At 36.4% G+C, this 20,330-nt stretch overlaps 1 protein-coding gene across 1 annotated transcript in view; it reads right to left on the bottom strand.

Moving 5' to 3' along the window:
- DIAPH3 (diaphanous related formin 3) overlaps nucleotides 1-20,330 on the bottom strand; it is a 482,479-nt gene that overhangs the window by 206,861 nt on the left and 255,288 nt on the right. The window contains exon 21 of the mRNA XM_046664521.1: nucleotides 5,351-5,590. Within this exon, the coding sequence (XP_046520477.1) occupies nucleotides 5,351-5,590 (240 nt within the window). The remainder of the gene's footprint in view (nucleotides 1-5,350; nucleotides 5,591-20,330) is intronic.

Here is a 20,330-nt window from a genome sequence, read left to right as displayed (position 1 = left end):
GGGGGATTTCGGGAGAAAAAGCAGGGGAAAAAAAAAAAGAAGATTGGCAACAGTTGTTAGCTCAGGTGCCAATTTAAAAAAAACAAAGAATGACGCTGATCAGGATCCACATCAACACACGCTGAAGTAACCTGATGTGGGGCTGATGAACCAGTGTTTCTTAAAGGGTACTCCGGGTTGAGAATCAATGTCCTACAGGAAAAACTGTTCACAGTTTCAAGAAGTCATTCACTAGAGTTGGTGGCAGCATCAAAGAAAAATAAAGCTTTTGTTCCCCCTAAAATCTTCCCCTTATCACAGCTTTGGTGAAGTTATTCTACTTTTGGTTAGCCTATAATTTGTAAAAAGAATCTACAGATCAGGTACAAATTTCACTTGAAAAGAGAACTTGGACAGAAGCAATCTTACCCGCTACTTCCCACTCTTTGAACACCTAATTCCCAACCTCACAGCCCCATTACTATGTGTCTTTGATGACTCCATCTTTGAGATGAACTCACTGCGGGTTCTACCGCCACAGACAAGAGGATGTTTTCTACAGTGATATATGGATAAATCTATAGTGGAAGCAATAGTTACTTATTTCTACAATTTTCCCAAAAAATAACAGCATAAATACTGATAAAAACTAGTTATCACAGTTGATAAACTCTTCCAAAATTTATATCTACTATCCCAATATAGGTAATTAGTTTATTTAATTACTTAGAACAAAGAGCTACATTTTACAGCTACATCCAGTTGTACTGATTGGGATGATTTGTTATTCAGAAATCACACACCTCATTAGACATTAGGAAACATTATTAAACTCATGGCATAGCCATTGTGAATGGATTGACAACATCTGCTTTTATATTTACTGTTTACAAGTTAAAATGATCTCGAATATTTTAGCATGGTGTTGAACTCTGATGGTTGAGTCAACTCATTCTTTTCCTGGAATGCTGATCTACTTGGACAAAAAGAGATCTTGGCCCTACCAACAGGTTCTCTGGGAAAACTAACTCCAATATTAACCACATACAAATTTTTCTAGGTAGGTATTTTGGTCAGGCAAGCACCTACCATTTGCTGACTGGATTTCTAAGGATATGGATTTGCATTTAATCAACAAAAGTCCTGAAAAAAGAATATAACCTCAGACTACCTATTATCCTATTTTTATCTAAAGTTTAGTAACATCTTGGGATGACTTTTATGAATGACGAGTAGTCCATCCATTCATCTATGTTATAATTCTGAGGTTCATCCTTTTGAAAAGTCAAGATATCAGAAAGCAGGATACTTACATCATTTTTCTTAAACTGGAATAGTGTTACTATAACTGAAAAGTACTTTTGTACCTTACTATGAGGGTTCTCTTACAGTGTCAGGCCCCAAGAGGCCCTGAATACATATTTGTATAGGAAGGGGAGGAGGAGAGGGGTGGAGGAGAGGGGAGGGGGAAAGATGGTTCTCATGGAATTAATTTTTTTTTTCTTTGAGGAAGACTACCCCTGAGCTAACTACTGCCAATCCTCCTCTTTTTTGCTGAGGAAGCCTGGCCCTGAGCAAACATCCGTGCCCATCTTCCTCTACTTTATATGTGGGATGCCTACCACAGCATGGCATGCCAAGTGGTGCCATGTCGGCACCTGGGATCCAAACCAGTGAACCCCGGGCCACCAAGAAGCAGAACGTGCGAACTTAACCGCTGCGCCACTGAGCTGGCCCCGGAATTAATTTTTTCCTTTGCCATTTATAAGAACACTGCTCAACACTACTTTTTTCCCTTATAATAATACACATGCAAACTTTCTTGTGAAGTTCAGCTTTTGAGAATCAGAGAAAGCACTATTTTTAGCTCATGAAAACATCTGTGACCATGTTTGCACTACACTTTCACCACCAGAAAGCCTCAAACCTATGCATCTACTTTAATTTTAATTTACATTTTAATAATAGATTCTAGTTTATCTTACATTTCATTCTTTATGTTTATTTATCATAAGCCATATCAAATCTTCAGAATAAAAGAAAGTAGACAAATCTTTTCTCTCTGAACTCAGTTATTATAATTAGCCATCTCAATTAAAAATGTATACAAAGATATAATACAATCCCTAAAATTAAACTATAATGTATATGGAATTCACAATTCATATAATTATCTCTAAACAATCCAAAGTTAAGAATTTAATGTGAATTTTCATGCACTTCTCATACTTGAGCTAAATTTATAAAGGGCATTTAAAAGTAAAGATTTTGTATAAAGAATACTAAATGTCATATAATTACCTAGCATATTTTAACAGATTAAAATATTACCCTGTCTTTCTACTATCAAATAAATATGGAGGTTCCCTGTGTGGGGGCTTATCATCAAACCAAATACTTTATACTCAGTGTGAAAATTCCATCACAATTGTCAAAGATCAAGCTGCTCCTTCTGATAACAAACATGATGAGATATCATCTTGTTCAATATATGCTTTCAACTTGACATGTAGGCTAATAAAAAAATATCAAGTTTTATTTATTTTGTTTCTTGCACAACAGAAGGCTCCTAAGAAGGATGATCAAAATATCCAGTATTACTGGCTGAAAACACAGTCAATTCTATTATCTGGAGACAGATTAACTGGTTTGTAGATTAACCATAGTAAAACAATGACAGCATGCGCTGCATTCGTAAAAGATTTTAAAATTACTATGCTATCAGTGACTGTATATCAATATTAGAAGATGTCTATTTTCAACTACATAATAACTGAGAGACACAACATTGTGTCTACTGCATTGTCATTCATTCAACAGCTATTTATTGAGGATTTACTACTTACAAGCACTGTATTAGGCTATTCCATCTGATTAACCAGACCTAATCTCTTGTCAACAGCTCTCTTTCAAGGAAGGCATGAGAGAGGTCATGAGGTCAATTTTTTGAGTCGACAGAGATACAAAATCTAAAGAGGAACAGACACTTGCACTGTTAAACTCCAGCAGACTTGTAGATGTGGACTTAGCTGCTCCTCAATCTTGCTCCTTATCCTGTTCTTCTTCCTTTGCCTCCCCTCTCAGGGAAGGCCTGAACCTGGCAGTCTTGCGAGCCCCCTTACCCTTCAGCCTGCAAGTTCACAGTCGCCACACCCTGACAATCCCAAGACATTCTTTACATGTGTGCGCTTCCCTCCACCCCGCCTCCCGTTCTACCTCAACCCCCTTTGCCACTACCCTGGCTCACACCTCCATCATCTCAAAGTACAGGCTGCGTTTTACAGGGGACACACTAATATTCGGTAAACAGCTGAATAAAGCAGCTTCAGTCATGCCCTTAAGGACACTGAGGTAAACAAAGGGAAGGAAACACCAACAGCCTGAGTTCATTCTCTTTTGACATCCACTTCAAATATGTCAGTAGCACGGAGTTTTCGCTGACCCTCTTCTTTTTTCCTTCATCTCCCACACTGTCTTGGTTCTATATCAGTCTCCTCAGCTCAACTATGTCTATCACTCTCCTAGGTCACATTCTACACGTCAACCAATCACCAAGTATCTCCCCACTATAACCCTCTAACCCAGTGTTGTCCAACAGAACTTTCTGCAATGATGGAAATGTGCTTTATTTATGCTACTAGCATGTATGGACAACGATTCACTCGAAACATGACAAGTGTGACTGAGGAATTAAACTTTTAGTTTTATTTAAATTTTAATTAATTTAAATGTAAAGAGTCACTTGTTTCTAAAGGTAACAGTACTGGACAGTGCAGCTTAACTTTCTTCCATACTGCTGTTAGAATCTTCTTCCTACAAGACATCTGATAACATGACTTGCCTTACAGAACTAACATAGCTCCATAACACCTTCACCATCAGGCATGGCATTCAAGGCTCTTCACCATCTAGATCAATTTACCATCTCATTTCCATTTTTTCCACTCCTCTTCCATCTAGGCACCAACCGTTACTGGATCACTCGGTACACCCACACATGATATAACCCTTTCTGCAAACTGTTGACTCGTCCTTAGAATGCCTTTTCCTGTCAGGGAACATCCACTCATCCTTCCAGATCCAGCTCAAATTCCTCTTCCTCTCGGAATGCTTAACTGCCCTCCCTTAGCTGAGCTAGCCTCTCTCTCTTAATGCTGCTGCCATGACTTTTTGTATATAGTTCTAGTAAAACATTTAAGCACAATTATTGGTTTAGATGTGAAAAATATGAGTTCCATGTATGCCAGGTAAATATTAACCACATATGTAAGTAAGATGATCAGGTCAAGCATTTGGCACAGGAGTAAGTACGCACTCTATAAACGTGCCAAGTCTCCAATAAATGTATTATGAAGTGCATCACCCTTGCTAGGATCTTAACTGAACACAGCAGGCTAAGAAAACAAGGAGAGGAAAATACACAGATGGAAATGGGACAGTGGAAGTGTTCACAAAGCACTGACACAAAGTGGAGGTTTAGGTTAGGGAAATTATGTAAGAAAAGTCACGAAAGCACACGAGATTAACTATTCAGTAAACTCATAGCTAAAGCTGAAATTGTTTCTCACCTTCCCTATCTAACTGGCAATAGCAATAACCAAATACCTTAATCAGGAAGTGTAGATGTTACCAGGTCAAGAACAAGAGAAAGCTTTTCTTGTGATGTGTAACTGAGAAGAATTTGTTGTAAGCAGATCAATAAAGCACTATTACCATGGCCCATTTCTTAGGACAGAGCTCTGCTATACAGAACCTTGAATATATTTGCAGTTAAGAAAATTTAATCTGTGCAATTACCCAGGTGAAAAAAAATCTCTAAACTTACTCAATTTTCATATCCTCTAAAATTATATTTAGAGGGAAATATTTCAAAATCATCAATGACATCTGAGATATGTTTATTCCTAATATAATGATTTCCCCTTTATACAAAGCAGTCTTACTTTTCAAAAATAAAAAAAATCCAAAGAAATATTTAAATAGTTTAAGGTAAAAATTTTAGTGGCAATCCTTAGCAATTCTCAATATATATACCATGATAGGCAGGTAACTGAACTGAATGTTAGCATGCTAGGTTCAAATAATATTTTCATGTTCCATTTCATTAGTTTGAGAAAGCACAGGTTTATGACACAATTTTGTTATTAAACAAAATTCTTCAGTTGGATTTTCAGATCAGAGAAAATTAATATTTGGATTTAGTTCAGAGGTTGAGTAAATTAGCTCAGTTCAGTCTGGGTTTGGGTTCATGGTTCAGTTCAAGTTCTTGATAATGAGCCTATCAAAATAAAAATATTTAAATAATGTTATCAGGGCTGACATTTAAGAATTAGTGTTCAGGCAAATATGTGTTTTAAAAAAACAAACTCACTTTACAGAGGGAGCTAAGGTTAAAGCCGAAGGTTTGAGCGTTCCGGGATCCAGCATTCATGTAGTTTCCCATTAGTAATACAAGTTCCAGCAACTTGCTGAAGCTCCTGCTCTTCTTTATCTCCTCGCAGGCAGTACTGACAGCCATGATGTCAGGTTTGATGTTGTTCACCTGCTCTTCAAACTGAAGCTTAAAGAGAATAGCACTGAGCCGTGGCCGTAGTCTCTTCACATTGCTCATCTGATGGAAAAGAAAATAGCAGATTTCCTTTAAAATGTATGGTATACTTTAGTACTATACGACGGCAAGTAATCTGGGATGATTTATTGGTATGACAGTACCGAAGAAGCAATACGTCCCCTAAAACTGAGAGCAAGGAGAGAAAAAAAGCCCTGCTTGTTTCTCCGAGGAATCCAGAGTCATCCTTCAAAGAAAAAATTAACAATTTAGATGCTCAATGAGAAGAAAGCTTTCATCAAGTGACAGAGTTTAAGTAATAAAGTACATATAATTTTAAAAATTAAATTTTACAAAGCTAACAGGATGCAGAAGCAACAAATTACAAAGCATTCATATTAATTTTTGTTCTGTACTGAAATATGCTGGGTCATGTTTGAAACATATTCAGAAAGGCCTAGAAAGGGTTTGTTTTCTTCAAAAAGCTATTGCTGTCCTCAGAAACCCTGCTGACTACCAGTATGTGTTAGAGAGAGAGTAAATAGGTCCCAATTTGTACTAAATTGACTTTCTTCAGAAACCTAGGGAAGTAGAATGACTCCTGACACATACTAAATTAGCAGATTCAGAGGCAGGAGACATGGGCGGAGCAGGAGACAGAAGCAGTACAAAGCCACAGAGCTATCACATGCCCAGTTAACCCTGTTTGGGACTCTGGGTTTCCCTGTTGGGAATGGGGGGGGGGGGGGTTGAAAGTGTCAAAAAAAAGACAACAGAAGGGTCATCAAGTTCTTGCCTTAAACTTACTTCTCCATGTTCCATCAACACACACGAGGGGAACAGCCACTTACCAGAAGCCTGTAGACACACTACACTTACGCTATACAGGAATTCTTCGACCAAACTCATTAAGGATTTGAGACTTAAAACACATTGATGGTGCAGTAATAGTTAAACTGTTGAATTTCAACTACTATTGTAAATATCAAAAGCAGTTTGAGGCAAGGTCAGAAAAAAAACGTAATGACAGAACACGATAGGGTTTAAATAGGGAATGGTTCTATAAGCCACAGACCCTAAAGGAAGGGGTAAAAAATAATGTCATATAAAGTTATAGAGTTTCTGTTTAGGAGACGGAAAGCTATCTGTTCATAATATAATGAAATATATATACAAAAGCCTGAACTTATTAGATCCAATAGGTTAATACAGATACTGCCTTAATAATATAAAAATACAACCCAGCATACTCATCTAACAAGAACTGAGCAATAAAGTTAGCTCGCAGCAGATACCTCTGAGGGAATATCTTCAGATGGACCAAATCCTTACAGTGACTGAAAAGTTCCTTAGCAAATAATATAAATATCTACTTTACATCTAGTACTCTCCCAGCCATTTGACAGGTTAAATGTTTATGTGTATACAGCCAAGGTTCTAAGAGTTCAACTAATGTAAATAACAATAAGTCTCCTCTACAAAGAACTTCAAGGAATGTCTTCAAATTCCTCTCTCTAGAAGAAATAAATGCTTTTTCTCCTAGGAAAGAGTAAAAAACTATAAGCTCAAAAAAGGCATTAAAAAAATGAAAACAAATGTTACTAACAATGGTTTTAGAGAGTAAATTTAAGCAATATGAAATTTTAGAAAGACAAATTGAGGCCATACTAGAATACCAGTTCTCAGTGGGATGAATCCTTCCTTTACTTTGGACATTGTTTGTCTAGCACAGAAAGTACATTTTTTTTTAAGGAAAATCAGCCCTGAGCTAACATCTGCTGACAATCCTCCTCTTTTTGCTGAGGAAGACTGGCCCTGAGCTAACATCCGTGCCCATCTTCCTCCACTTTATATGTGGGATGCCTACCACAGCATGGCGTGCCAAGTGGTGTCATGTCCGCACCTGGGATCTGAACGGGCAAACCCCAGGCTACCAAAGCAGAACGTGCCCACTTAACAGCTGAGCCCCCAGGCCAGCCCCAGAAAGTAGATTTAAGCAGGGATTACTTCTCATAAAGTCATTTCACATGTCTTAAAAATGCTCCTAGAGGGACTCATTTCCCTGGAATTTTTATCCTCAAACATTGCAAATGGTATTCATATTATATTGGCCCAATTCTGTATAATGCTCTATTATATTTCATATATCCTTTAGAATAATAAGACATCACAGGAGTACATCGAGTTATGGCCATTCAAAAGGTATATAATGGGCTCATGGCATCTCTCTTTTCAGCCTGTGCCCTTATTCATGATTATGACGTCTGGTATTTGGTACTTTGCAATAAACATGAGGAGGGATTCTCCAGTATCCCATGCAAAATGTTAGTATTACAAAATGTATTAATTTTAACATATGTTAGTGTACTATTTCACGCACAAAGAGAAAAATCACTTCTTAAATGCCTAAACGATACTACCCCAAAATGTGTTAAAGCTTTCCTGCTGACAAGCTAACCATATGTAGCCAGTATAAAGTAATTAATTTTCCTAGAAAAATATAACCTAGATTTATATGAGTAATGAGTCTACCTGGCACTGGGGACAGGTACCTTGAAAAGATGGAGTAAGGCTATGATGTAATGCAGAACACAGTGCTATGCGTTCTTTAAAATCCCTGACAAAGCAAAGTCAGGAGAGGTAACCTAAAAACAGGTCTTTGAACCACAACTTTTTAAATTAGATATCCTTTTCATATTGTTCTTTCTTCCAAATTTAGAAAAGTTAGTATTTTGACTGATAGGAAGTATGTGTGTTTAGTGAACAAAATTCCTGAGCAGGAAAGGAACTTGAGAGGTCACCTGGAGCCAGTTCCTGTCTTTAGTCTACTATCTAGCCAGCCCAGAGCCAAATGATTGCCCCCTTTTAAAATACAATCTCAATGAAAGCTAATGTTCTGATACCTAAATCTTGGGATCTATGATAATAATAAGTGTTCTTTTTCTCAGTCAAATCAAAGTTTTTTTTAGATGAGATCAAAGAAAAAAGGGGGGGAGGGGGAGGTAAAATACTTTTTAAAAACCCTGAAGAACTTTTCTCATCAGTTCACATATTCTCTTCAACACTGGGGATGTGTGTTCTGTTTGGTAAGGAACTTAGAACTCTGACTTATCGGCCAAAGGCTAGGCTGAATGCAGAAATGGAGAGCTATGGTGCTCAAATTCATAAAAAGAAAAAAAAGAAGAAAGAAAGGGTTACAGTAAAAGTGACTTTAAGATAGTTATTAGAATGTTAGAGGAAATTAGGATTTCATTTTCACACAGGTATCTTTTAAATTTATTGTTACAGAATCTCAGCAATGTAACAATGTCAACTCACATCACCAAAATCAAACAATAATGAGTTATAATCTGAAGATCAATCTAAAGGCATAAAAAGAATGCAAAAACACTTTGATTTCACTACTATTTTTTGAAGGCAGGGAGTAGTACTCTTGCAATCTTTCCCACCCCACCACCATAGGTGTCAAATGCCAGAATGAAATAAATCTTAAAAACAGTGACTGGTGAAACAAACCAGCAGCAATATCCAGAATCCTAAGGTTAATTTTTATTTCAAAATTTTGCTAGTTGGCAACATTTGTGTTGTCGGAGCAGGAACAAAATAAGATGAAGAGACCTTTAGAAAATCAATGAACCAACAAGTATTGACTGGGTGCCCACTCAATGCTATGAGAGGCACAGAAGTCTTAGTTGCTGCCCTTATAGCAAAGATCATCTACTTCTTGCCATCTGTCTTAAAGGGTAAAAAGTAGAAAAAGTCCCCAGGGAGATGTAATCGCCCATAATCTCATTATGGTTACGTTTTACACATGTAATTTTAATTTTATCCATTATTCTACGGGGGGGAAAAACCGGAATCAATTTGACATTTTTTATACCAACTCTGTTGAACACCATATCTGGTTCTCTTTATGCAGTTTCTTTTATAAATAAGGGATTTTCAAGAGCCAACTTATTCAAAACTTGTCAGGTCCCTCCCATCTTCCTGCTGCAGACTTATGTAGGCTCACCTCAAAAGAAATTTTATTACGTGCTCCATATCTTTATTATTCTTCCTTAAAAGTCATTATAAACCTAGTTATCTATTCATTTAACTTTCTAACACTATGAGTGACCTACTGATTGAAAAGATAACCAGCTTCCGTCTTAATTTACTGAGTGCTCTAAACCTTTACTTTATACAGTTTATAAATACATAATTATAAGGAATAACGGAAAAGCATTTCAGGAAGGTTAAATGGCTCCTTCAAGGTCACATGGCCAGCAGGACACGGGCCTAGACCTAACTTGCTGCCAATCAAGTATCCATGCCACTCAGAGCCACACAATGTGGAAATTAATAACCACAACTTAAAAATCATCCAACACTCAAACTACTTCTACCGTCTTCCTATGAGTAGGAATGGACTTTAATTTCTCTACAGTAGTTACTAGATAAACCACTATGGAGATGCCCCTGCTGTGAGCTCTCCCTGCTTCTACTTCACATTTCTTTCCTTTCTCCTTGGTATATCCAACTACCTCCTGTTGTGCAGAATTTTTAATATTTTTTCCAGATCCACTTTTGCTGTCCCCTCCACAATGCACTCGCCACTCATATTTCCGTATTAGCTAATTCTTCTCCTCTCTGTGGGAGAGGTGTGATGAGCAAGGAGAATGTGAAAAAACAAATCCATCTTTGTGAAAGACAAGACGAGAGAAAATGACAACAGGTTGAGGGAAGAAAGTGACATCTGAGAAAGGAGTATGATCTAATAATAGAATTAAGAAACTTAGGAAGAAGTATGAAACTTGATTTCCTAATTAAACTATATGAAAAATATCTAGCTTTACTGTTAGCTGGCCATTATTTTCATGATCTCAAGAATTCTCAAAAAAAAAAGCTGATTTCACTTTAAGAAAGGCATGAAAAATATAGCTATTGAAGTGCCTTATGCCTGGGTAGTGCTCAGAATATCAAAAATGTTTTTAAAATAAATGTGCCCTTATGATATTAAAACTCCTAAGCTAAAATTAATTTTTAAAACTATACAACAGCAAAGTACATATGGTATGTTTTTACATTTTTTCATAGGAGCAAGGTAAAGCCAAAAATTATACAAAAAATACCATAAGAATAAAATATATATTTCTCCAGCTAGTCAAGATGTAGACAATTGGCTATAGATGACAAATATTGCTTTATCTTTGTTTATAAACACTTAGCAATTCTGGACCACTAAGGATTTCACCAGAGGTCCTAATGAGCTCTGTGGATACTCAGGATCTGCAAGTGGTAAAGTTACAGAATGAGAAACTTCTTATTTAACTTGGCAGTTTTAGCAAACACTCTTAACACATAAGTTTCATATCTGATGAATTAAAAAGCTGGCATAAAACCCGGAACAATTCTGAGGTCTTAAATTCATTCACGTCTGCTTCCAGACAATCTTCACCCTACCAGAGGAAACCAATGTTTTGATTTCTATCACTATAACTTAGTTTTGCCTGTTCTTGAAATTTATATTACTGAAACTTTCAGGAAACACTTTGTGTCTGGCTTCTTTCACTCAACGAAATGACTTTGAGATTCATATACATGTTTGTGTTGTGACTCAGTACTTCGTTCCTTTTAATTAATGAGCAATAATTCATTGCAAGAATATACCAAAATTTGTTTAGTCACTTTCCTATGGTTGAACTTTTGGGTTTTTTCCCCCAGTTTAAGGCTATGTAGTTGGTTGGGCTGAATAGGGACTTGAAAAATGATATATCTATGTCCTAACCACAGGTACTTGTGAATGTGACATTTAGAAATACAGTCTTTGCCGATGTAATTAAGTTAAAGCGCTCCAGATATGACAACATAAATATCACAATATTTAGGTGGGCCCTAAACCCAATGCCATGTGATTTTAATAGAAAGCGGAGAGAAAGACACACACAGGAGAAGGTGAAATGAATAAGGTGGCAGAGACTGAGGTAATGCTAGAAGTCAAGAAATTTGCCAAGGAGCAGCTCCCAGAAGCAAGGAGGGAGGCATGGAACCGATTCTTGCTCTGAGTCTTCAGAAGGAACCAACCCTGCCAATATCTTGATTTAAGACTCTTGGTCCAGAAACGGGAAAGAATAAATTACTGTGGTTTTAAGCCACTAAGGTTGTCGACGTTTGTTAAGGCAGCCCACGGAAACTAATACAGGATATTATGAATATTCTGGTATGAGTCTTTTCATTTCTATTAAATATCCAAAAGACAGAGTGTAAATGTATACATAACTCTATAAGAAACTGTCAAACTGTTTTATAAAGTGGCTTATACCATTTTATGTCCCCTTTACCAATATTGTGTTTTATTATAGATGCTTCACATTTTATTTTGGCCTGTTTAGGGCTAGTCTCCATCCCTCACTAATTGTTCTGTGTGGTGTGGTGCAGGAGTTGCAATTCATTTTAGTCCACAGGATACTCAAGTTTTGCAGCATCATTTGATAAAAAGAAGTTCCTTTCTCCGCTCTCCAGTCTTGAAGACTTTGTTGAAAATCAATTGATGATATCTTTCTGAGTTTATTTCTAAACTTTCTAGAAAAAGGTTTATTTGTATCCCCTTAAGCCAAAGCCTGACTGTCTTGATATCAAACCAGTAATCTAAGTCCTCCAAGTTCGTTCTTTTGCAAAACTGATTTTGCCTATTCCAGGTCCTTTGCATGCCGTATAAATTTTGGTAACATGTTGTTGATTATTATAATAAAACATGCTGGCATTGATTGGGTACGTGAATATGTGTATCAGGACTCTATCGGTCATTTGAGGGAAAAAATGAAATGTTAATATTGAGTCTTCCGAGCCATAAGCATGGTAAATATCTCCATTTATTTATAATTTCTTTACGTTCTCTCGGCAATATCTTGTAGATTTCAGCGTAGAAAATTTGCATGTTTAGTGAAAGGTATCCCTAAGTATTTTATGTTCCTTGATGCTATTGTAAATAGTACTATTTTTACTTGTTTTCCAATATATCATTGCTTGTAGAGAAAAAATACAACTCATTTTGGCATACTGACTACTCTGTGACCTTGCTAAATTCACCAGTTACTTCTAACAAGCTTATTGTAGATTCTTTATGAATTCACATAAACAATCAGGTCACTTAAAAATAAAGATGGTTTACTTCCTCATTTCCAATGTACAGGCCTTTTATCTCTTTTCCTTTTCCTATTAAACAGATTAAAATATGCATTATAATGCTGAAGAGTGGTAAGAATAGATATCCTTGCCTGGTTTCCAGTCATAAAAGACTGAGCATTTAATTTTTCACAATTAAGTATGAGGATAGCTCCACGTTTTCCACAGATGTCTTTATCAGGTTGAAGAAATTTCCTTCTATTTCTAGGTGCTAAGAGTTTTTCCTTATCATAAACAAGGTAGAATTCAGTCAAATGCTTTCTATTTTGCATCTAGATAATTATATGATTTTTCTCCCTATTTTCTGGTAATATTGTCAACTATATTAATTAATTTTCAAATGTTAAGCCAACCTTGAACCACTTGGTCATGATATCCTTTCCTTTTCATGCATTATAATATTTGATACAAAAATATTCTATTGATAATTTTGGCATATGTGTTTAGGTATGATATGGGTCTCTAATTTTCTGTAGTGAATTCCCTTCTTTGATTCCTGATATCTGTAATTTGAGAATGTGGTTTTCTTTTTCAGTGTTTTTACTTTCATTAGGTTCAAAATAATTTCTTCTTTGGTCCACAAGTAATTAAAAACTATGATATGCAATTTTCAAACAGTGAGAGATGTTCTATTATTACCCAATTTAATTTTGTTTTAGAGAGAAACATGCAAGATTTCAATCTTTTGAAAATTACTGAAACTTATGTTACCATATGGCCTACCTTGGTGAACGGGGCCGGGGTGGGGTTGGGGAGGGGGCGTCGACTTTTCCTAGTATTTACTGAAAGAGGAACATTAAAATCTCATTATAATTGGAGTGTTACCTATTTCACCATTTAATTCTGCGAGTTTTTGCTTCATGAATTTTAATGTTCTTTTATTAGGTGCATACACATTTAAGATGATTATTTCTAGTAAATTACTCCTTGTATCAACGTGTAATGTCACTATTTTCTGTAATATGCTTTGCCTCAGAATATACATTCTCTGAAATACATATAGCTATGCTACTCTTCTTCTTGTTTACTATCTATTTTCCATTTGTCCTTTCTGCTTTTTACCTCTCTTTTGTCCCTTTCCTGCTTTTGTGTTAATTAAGCGATTTTTAGTATTTCATTTTATTTCTTCTACTGGTTTTTTTTTTTTTGAGGAAGATTAGCCCTGAGCTAACTACTGCCAGTCCTCCTCTTTTTTGCTTAGGAAGACTGGCCCTGAGCTAACATCCATGCCCATCTTCCTCTACTTTATATGTGGGACGCCTTCCACAGCATGGCATGCCAAGCGTGCCATGTTTGCACCCGGGATCCGAACCGGCGAACCCCAGGCTGCCAAGAAGCAGAACATGAGAACTTAACCGCTGCGCCCCCAGGCCGGCCCCCTCTTCTACTGGCTTCTTAACTCTCTTTTTATTACATTTTTCTGAGTTGCTCTAGGACTAACAATATGCATTTATTTATTTTACTCTATTTAGAGTTATTAAGTCAATATTGTACCTGTTCATATTTTTCATTTCCTACCTCACCCTTCCAACATTTCACTCACATTTCACACCTCCTGATTCATTTCCTGTGTGTCATGTTACAATAGGACAATTCTATTTGTGCTATCCCATCATTCGTGCAATTACTATCATACCTTTTACTTTTATGTACATGTAAACCCCATCCTGAGTGTTATTTTTTTAATTATTAGTTTTCTTTTAAGTAAATTATGAGAAGAAAACAAAACACAGTTTATTTACTATATAGTTTACTTACTATTTCAGGTGCTCTTTATTCCTTTTTGTGGATCTGAGTTTTCATCTGGTATCACTTCCCTTTGGTCTAAAGGATAATCTTCAGCATTTCTTGCAGAGCAGTTCACAAACTCTGTTTTCACATGACTAAAAAATGTCTTTTTTTAACCCTATTTTTGCAAGGGTATCTGCTAAATAGAGAATTTTGAGTTTTCAGGGTTTTTTGATTTCAACACTTTAAATACACCTCTTCCGTTGACTTCAGCTTTCCATTATTTCTGCTAAATCAGCAAAGTCTCTCATCCTCATTTTCCTATCTGTCAGGTGTCTTTTCTCCCCCCTCAAGTTACGTTCATGATTTTCTCTTTACCTTTGGCTTTCAGCAGTTTAACTAGAATATGCCAAAGTGTTTCTCTTTATCTTTATCCTGGGTGGGGTTTGTTGAACTTCTTGAACCAACAGGTTATGTTTTTCACTCAGTATGGCATTTCCTGGCCATTATTTGTTCCAATATTTTGTCAACCCAATCTCACTCTCCTCTCCTTTTGTGACTCCAGTTACTGGTGTTTTAGACTATTTCCAGTACACTATTAAACCCACATACTAAATATTTCAATTCAGTTATTGAACTTTTCAGATTGAGAATTTCCATATGGTCAATTTTTATAGTTTCATTTCCCTGCAAAGATTCCTTAATTAAGACCATGTTTTCTTTGATTTCTTGAAGATAATTTCCTTTAGTTCTTTGAACATATTTATAATATCCACATTAAAGTCTTTGCACGTGAAATCCAAAATTTGGGCCATCTTGTCTATTTGGCTGTTTTTTCCTTTGACAATACAGCCCATTTTATTATTCTTTACCTTTTAGTAAAATATTGAAACATTGTAACAGCTCTTGAGCTGCAATATTCCTTTGGAAAATGTTCATTCTTGTTTTAACAGACGAGTCAATTGCTGGGTGATCACCTTCAATCGTACAGCTTGAGTTTACACTTTGTTAGGGAAGCTCTGTGGAAAGTAAAAGGTGTTTCCCTAGCCCTCTAACTTGGTAGGACTCAATCTCCAAACGTTCTTCCCAGAGGCGTCTGAAAGACTTGATTATAGGTTTGTTAGGGTAGGTGCAGAGTAGGTACTCCTTTAGGGTGTGGCCTTCATTCCTAAAGTACAATCTTGCCAGTTGTTTGAGTGAATGACAACTAAATTAATGAAGCGTGAAGAAGATTTCTCTACCCTGGCAGGATCAGAATTCCAAAGTCTTCCAATAATGCTGGACCTCCAGTGTCTCTGCTCTGCTCTCACATTGGAGCCGGTCCTACCAGGCAAATCTTACTCAGCCAATGAACAGCCCCAGCCTCCAGGAAGAGAGTCAAAGGAGATCCCCACATGAACTACTAGAATCCTTTTCTGTACAATTCCTTTCCTTAAAATGGTTTGCCCTGCAGATTCCAGCTGTTTCACCTGTCCTGAATTCTGATCTCTGCCTCCTCAGTTCAGTGAAAACCACACCCTCTGCTCAAACTTTAACTCTCGTACTATAATTGGCAAACTTTCACCAGGCCAAAAGCTGGGCGTTCAGGGAGTTCATGAGTTTGTTCTCCCAAGGTTTGCACTTTCTCTCCACTGGTTGTGTACTGTCTTAAAACAGATGACTTGCATATTTTGTCCACTTTTATCATTGTTAGTGGTTTATATGGCTTTTGTTAAATTTATTCTTAAGTATATTACAGTTTTTCATGTTACTGTAAATAGAATTTTAAAAACATTTTATAATTTCAGTTTTAAGAATACAAAAAAATACCAGATTAACCAATTGCTTCCATTTTACCCCATTTGTTTTATCATATTCTCTCTCTCTTCCTCTCCATACATATATATTAATCAGAAGAGAAAAAAGTATGTATTTTACATACACATTGGGATAGGGTGATGTCCACCCGTTTTTCCAATATTAAGTTACTGTCTTTTTTCCTTTATAATTAATACGTAATTTATAGGAAGATGCTTTGAAACTCTGTAAATAGCGGAATATAACCTATTTTCATCAAATTTTTACCTTTGTATCAGTGGTGACAGTGCACTGAGTTAAACAGCCATTATAGTATTTACTCAGCTTTATTAAAAATGTACTTTATGGACCCATTCCAGATGGCTTCAAGAATGAGACATCAAATAAATCAGCCTATATCTACAACAATTACACTTTAAGTCACAAGTGTGACAGAACTGCCTAACTCTATATTAACTTAGTTCCTTAAGTCCAGTCTCCCCTTTACCATTACGTTCCCAATGTCATCTTAGATGGGAATATGTAAGACCTGCATATTGAGATTTGCAGAATACAGAAAATGCTTCCCAGGCACTAGATGATACGCAGGCAACCTTAAAACAATGTTGTTTGCAAAGTGATGAATCATAAGAGACCTTTTCGCTTATAACTACGAAATGCTTTAGGCTTTATTTCAAATGAATGATGCATGGCTAGTAATTAGTATGTGACTGTAATGATGTTCTGTTTTGTTTTCGCAAATGAAACAAATTAAGCAGATTGTGCCATAAAATTTCAATACTACATAGACAGTCTGACTAGAAAGCATCAGGTTTTGATTCCAAAAAACAATAACAACAACAAAAACAACACGCCACAATTCCTATTACGGACTTAAATGTCCCACTTTTTAGTTATTTATATAGAAGATTTAAAATCCCAATGAAGAAAAAATAGAAACAAGATTTCCAAAAACTTAATTTCAAGTTCAACAATTCAATAATTCAATAAGTCCCTATGTCCAACATTCTAAGTAGTTTGTATCTAACATTAACTCAAAATTAATCTTTAAATATTGAAAATAAATTGCTCCAGTACTGAAACATCCAGAAACCACTGCTGAAAGCAACTTCAAGGAAAGTGGGCACCCACAGCAAACAGAAACACAAGAGTGACTGCCACCATTAGAAATAGACTGTGTCCTCCAGTGTCATAAAACTATGGTCCACAGCTGAGCTGTAATAGTTACTGCTTGAGTGAACAAGTTGCCTCATCTATGAAATGGTAATGCTCATCTCTGGAGTTATGTGAGAGTCAGATATAATTACTCATTCATTTATGTATCAAATATTTATTGAACCTTACTACATGCCAAACACAGTTTGAGGACCGAGAGACTCATACCGAAAATAAGATGACAAGGACCTGGTCCAAATGAAGTGTACTATAAGCAAGAAGACAAAGAAAGGGAGAGAAAGAGATAGAGAAATAACAAAACAGACAACATCATTTTAAATAAGGATAAGTGCTACAGATAAGCAAAAAATAGGGTAAGGTAGATAGAGAATGATGGGGAGACATCATTATGAGCACCTCCATGATGAAGTGGCATTTGAGCTGAAGCAGAGGGAACACCAAGAGCAAAGGCAAACCTGAGGTGGGAAAAGAAAATGAATATGGCTGAAACAGTGGACAAGGAAGAGAGTGGTAAAATAGTAGGTTGAAGAAAAAGAGACTAGATCATCTTACCAATTATAATTCAATTAGAAAGCACCAGAAGATCCAAAAGGAACTTCCCTTACTGGCCAAAGATGAAATAGCAGAGACTGGATTTGCCCCCTCTGCTTGAAACAACATTTTCAGACACTGAACACCAGGCAGTGTGGGACAGTGGTGCCTGAGAAAGGGGAAACAAACAAGGTGAGCCCTATGACTGCCCCAGCTTACTGTAAAAAAAAGTTTCCAAACTGCAGCACAGGGAGAAGGAACCCAGGGGAAGCCAGGAGTTCTCCATGAGTTCAGGAGACTAGGAGTCTGAGACTGCCAAGGCAGCTAGAGTTCTCAGAACAGAGCACCAGAAAGGAGTAGCAGAAAGGAGTAGCACAGGAAGAAAACTCTGGAGAGCTCAAGAGCATCCCCCTCTAGTCTTTAACTGTAGTACTGATCAGCACATGCATGTGGGAGAACTACTCAAGGCCAGGGAGAGAATTAGCACAAAGGACTGGAGATAACAGTGCCTGATTCTCACACAGGGTTGAGAATAGTACCTGTTCTCACCATCCAGAGTGGAAAACCCTCATAATTTCTGGGATAGTGAGTACTCAGAAGGGTACTGCCTCAACATTGGGGAAAAATAAGCTCTAGATTTAAGGCTACTCAGATTCCATGTAACAAACCTTAAAAACAATCCATAACAGTATAAAACCGTTTGAGAAATTTAACTGCCCGCTAAAACAAAGCTCAAGAATATTTACATGAATATAAAAGTATCTAGAGTTCAAAAAGGTAAAACCTTTGTTTGGTAGCCAACCAAAAATCACTAGGCACCGAAAGAAGCAGGAAGATACAGTCAATGAGGAAGAAACTTAATAAATACAGATTCAGAAATGCATAGATGACACAATTACTAGACGAGGAAGTTAAAACAATTATTATAACCACAGTTCATATGCTTTAGAAGGTTGAAGATTGAGGATTTTAAGTAAAGAAATGAAGGACATAAAACAAAAATGCCCAACTCGAATTTCTAGAAAAGAAAACTGTGATATCTGAGATGACTGAATGGGAAAAACAGCAGATTAGACTAAAGAAAAGAAAATATTAGTGACCTGGAATACATAGCAATAGAAATAATCCAAAATGAAAAACAAAAAGAGCATCAGTGAACTACAGAACAACTTCAAGAGGCCTAAGATATGCCTCATAATAAAATATGTGTAATTGAAGTCCCTGAAATAGAGAAAAGGGAGGTATAGAAAAAATATTTGAAAAAGTAATGGCTAAAAAATTTCCAAATTTGATGAGAACTAAAAATCCACAGATCCAAGAAACTCAATGAACCCCAAGGATTAGAAAATGAAGAAAACCCAAGGTACATAATAATCAAATTGTATAAAACTAGTATTGAAGAGAAAATCTTCAAAACAATCAAAGAAAAAAAGGACACATCTACAGAGGGAAAAAAGTTAAGAATGATGGTAGATTCTTGCCTGAAATCATTCAAACGAGAAGACAGTGCAGTAACATGTTTAAAGTACTGAGAGAAAAAACTGCCAACCTGCAATTCTATACCCATGAAAACACTTTTGAAAATGAAAGTGAGAGAAGACTTTGTCAGACAGAAAACTAGAAGAATTCATTAACATCGGAAGAAATGTAACAGACAGTTCTTCAAGCAAAAGGAAGACAATTCTAGGTGGAAATTAAGATTTACACAAATGAGTGAAAAACACTGGAAATGGTATACATACGCATAGATATAGAAGACAACTGATTGTTGAAAGTAAAAATAATAACAATGTGTTAAGAGTTTTAAACACATGCCCAGGCAAAACATATAATAACAGTAGCACAAAGCCCAAGAGGAGGAAAATGGGAGTATATTGTTGCAAGGCTTTTACACTACACAAATAAGGTAGTATAACATCAGTTGAAGGTAGTTAAAAATATATATTATAAACCCTAAAGCAACTACTAATAAAACAAAGAGTATAACTAATAAGCCAAAAAAATGATAGTTATTAAAATAATCCAAGAGAAAAAGAGTACCGCAGAATAGATGAGATAAATAAAAAATACATAGCAAGATGGTAGATTCAAACCCCACCATTTTTCTTCCCCCTCCCCCAAACCCTCTGGTACCTAGTTGTATATTCTAGTTGTGAGTGCCTCTGGTTGTGCCATGTGGGACGCTGCCTCAGCGTGGCCTGATGAACGGTGCCACGTCCGCACCCACGATCCAAACCAGTGAAACCCTGGGCCGCTGAAGCAGAGTGCACAAACTTAACCACTCAGCCACGGGGCCGGCCCCAAACCCTACCATTTTAATAATCACATTAAAAGAAAATAGCCAAACACTCCACTTAAAATGTAGAGCTCATCAGATTTGATTAAAAAAAAAAAAACAATACTCAAC

The sequence above is a fragment of the Equus quagga genome, chromosome 6 (genome assembly GCF_021613505.1).
Source record: "Equus quagga isolate Etosha38 chromosome 6, UCLA_HA_Equagga_1.0, whole genome shotgun sequence".
NCBI classification, from domain to species: Eukaryota; Metazoa; Chordata; class Mammalia; order Perissodactyla; family Equidae; genus Equus; species Equus quagga.
Note: the sequence above shows the minus strand (reverse complement) of the source record. Positions and strands in the feature narration are given on the sequence as shown.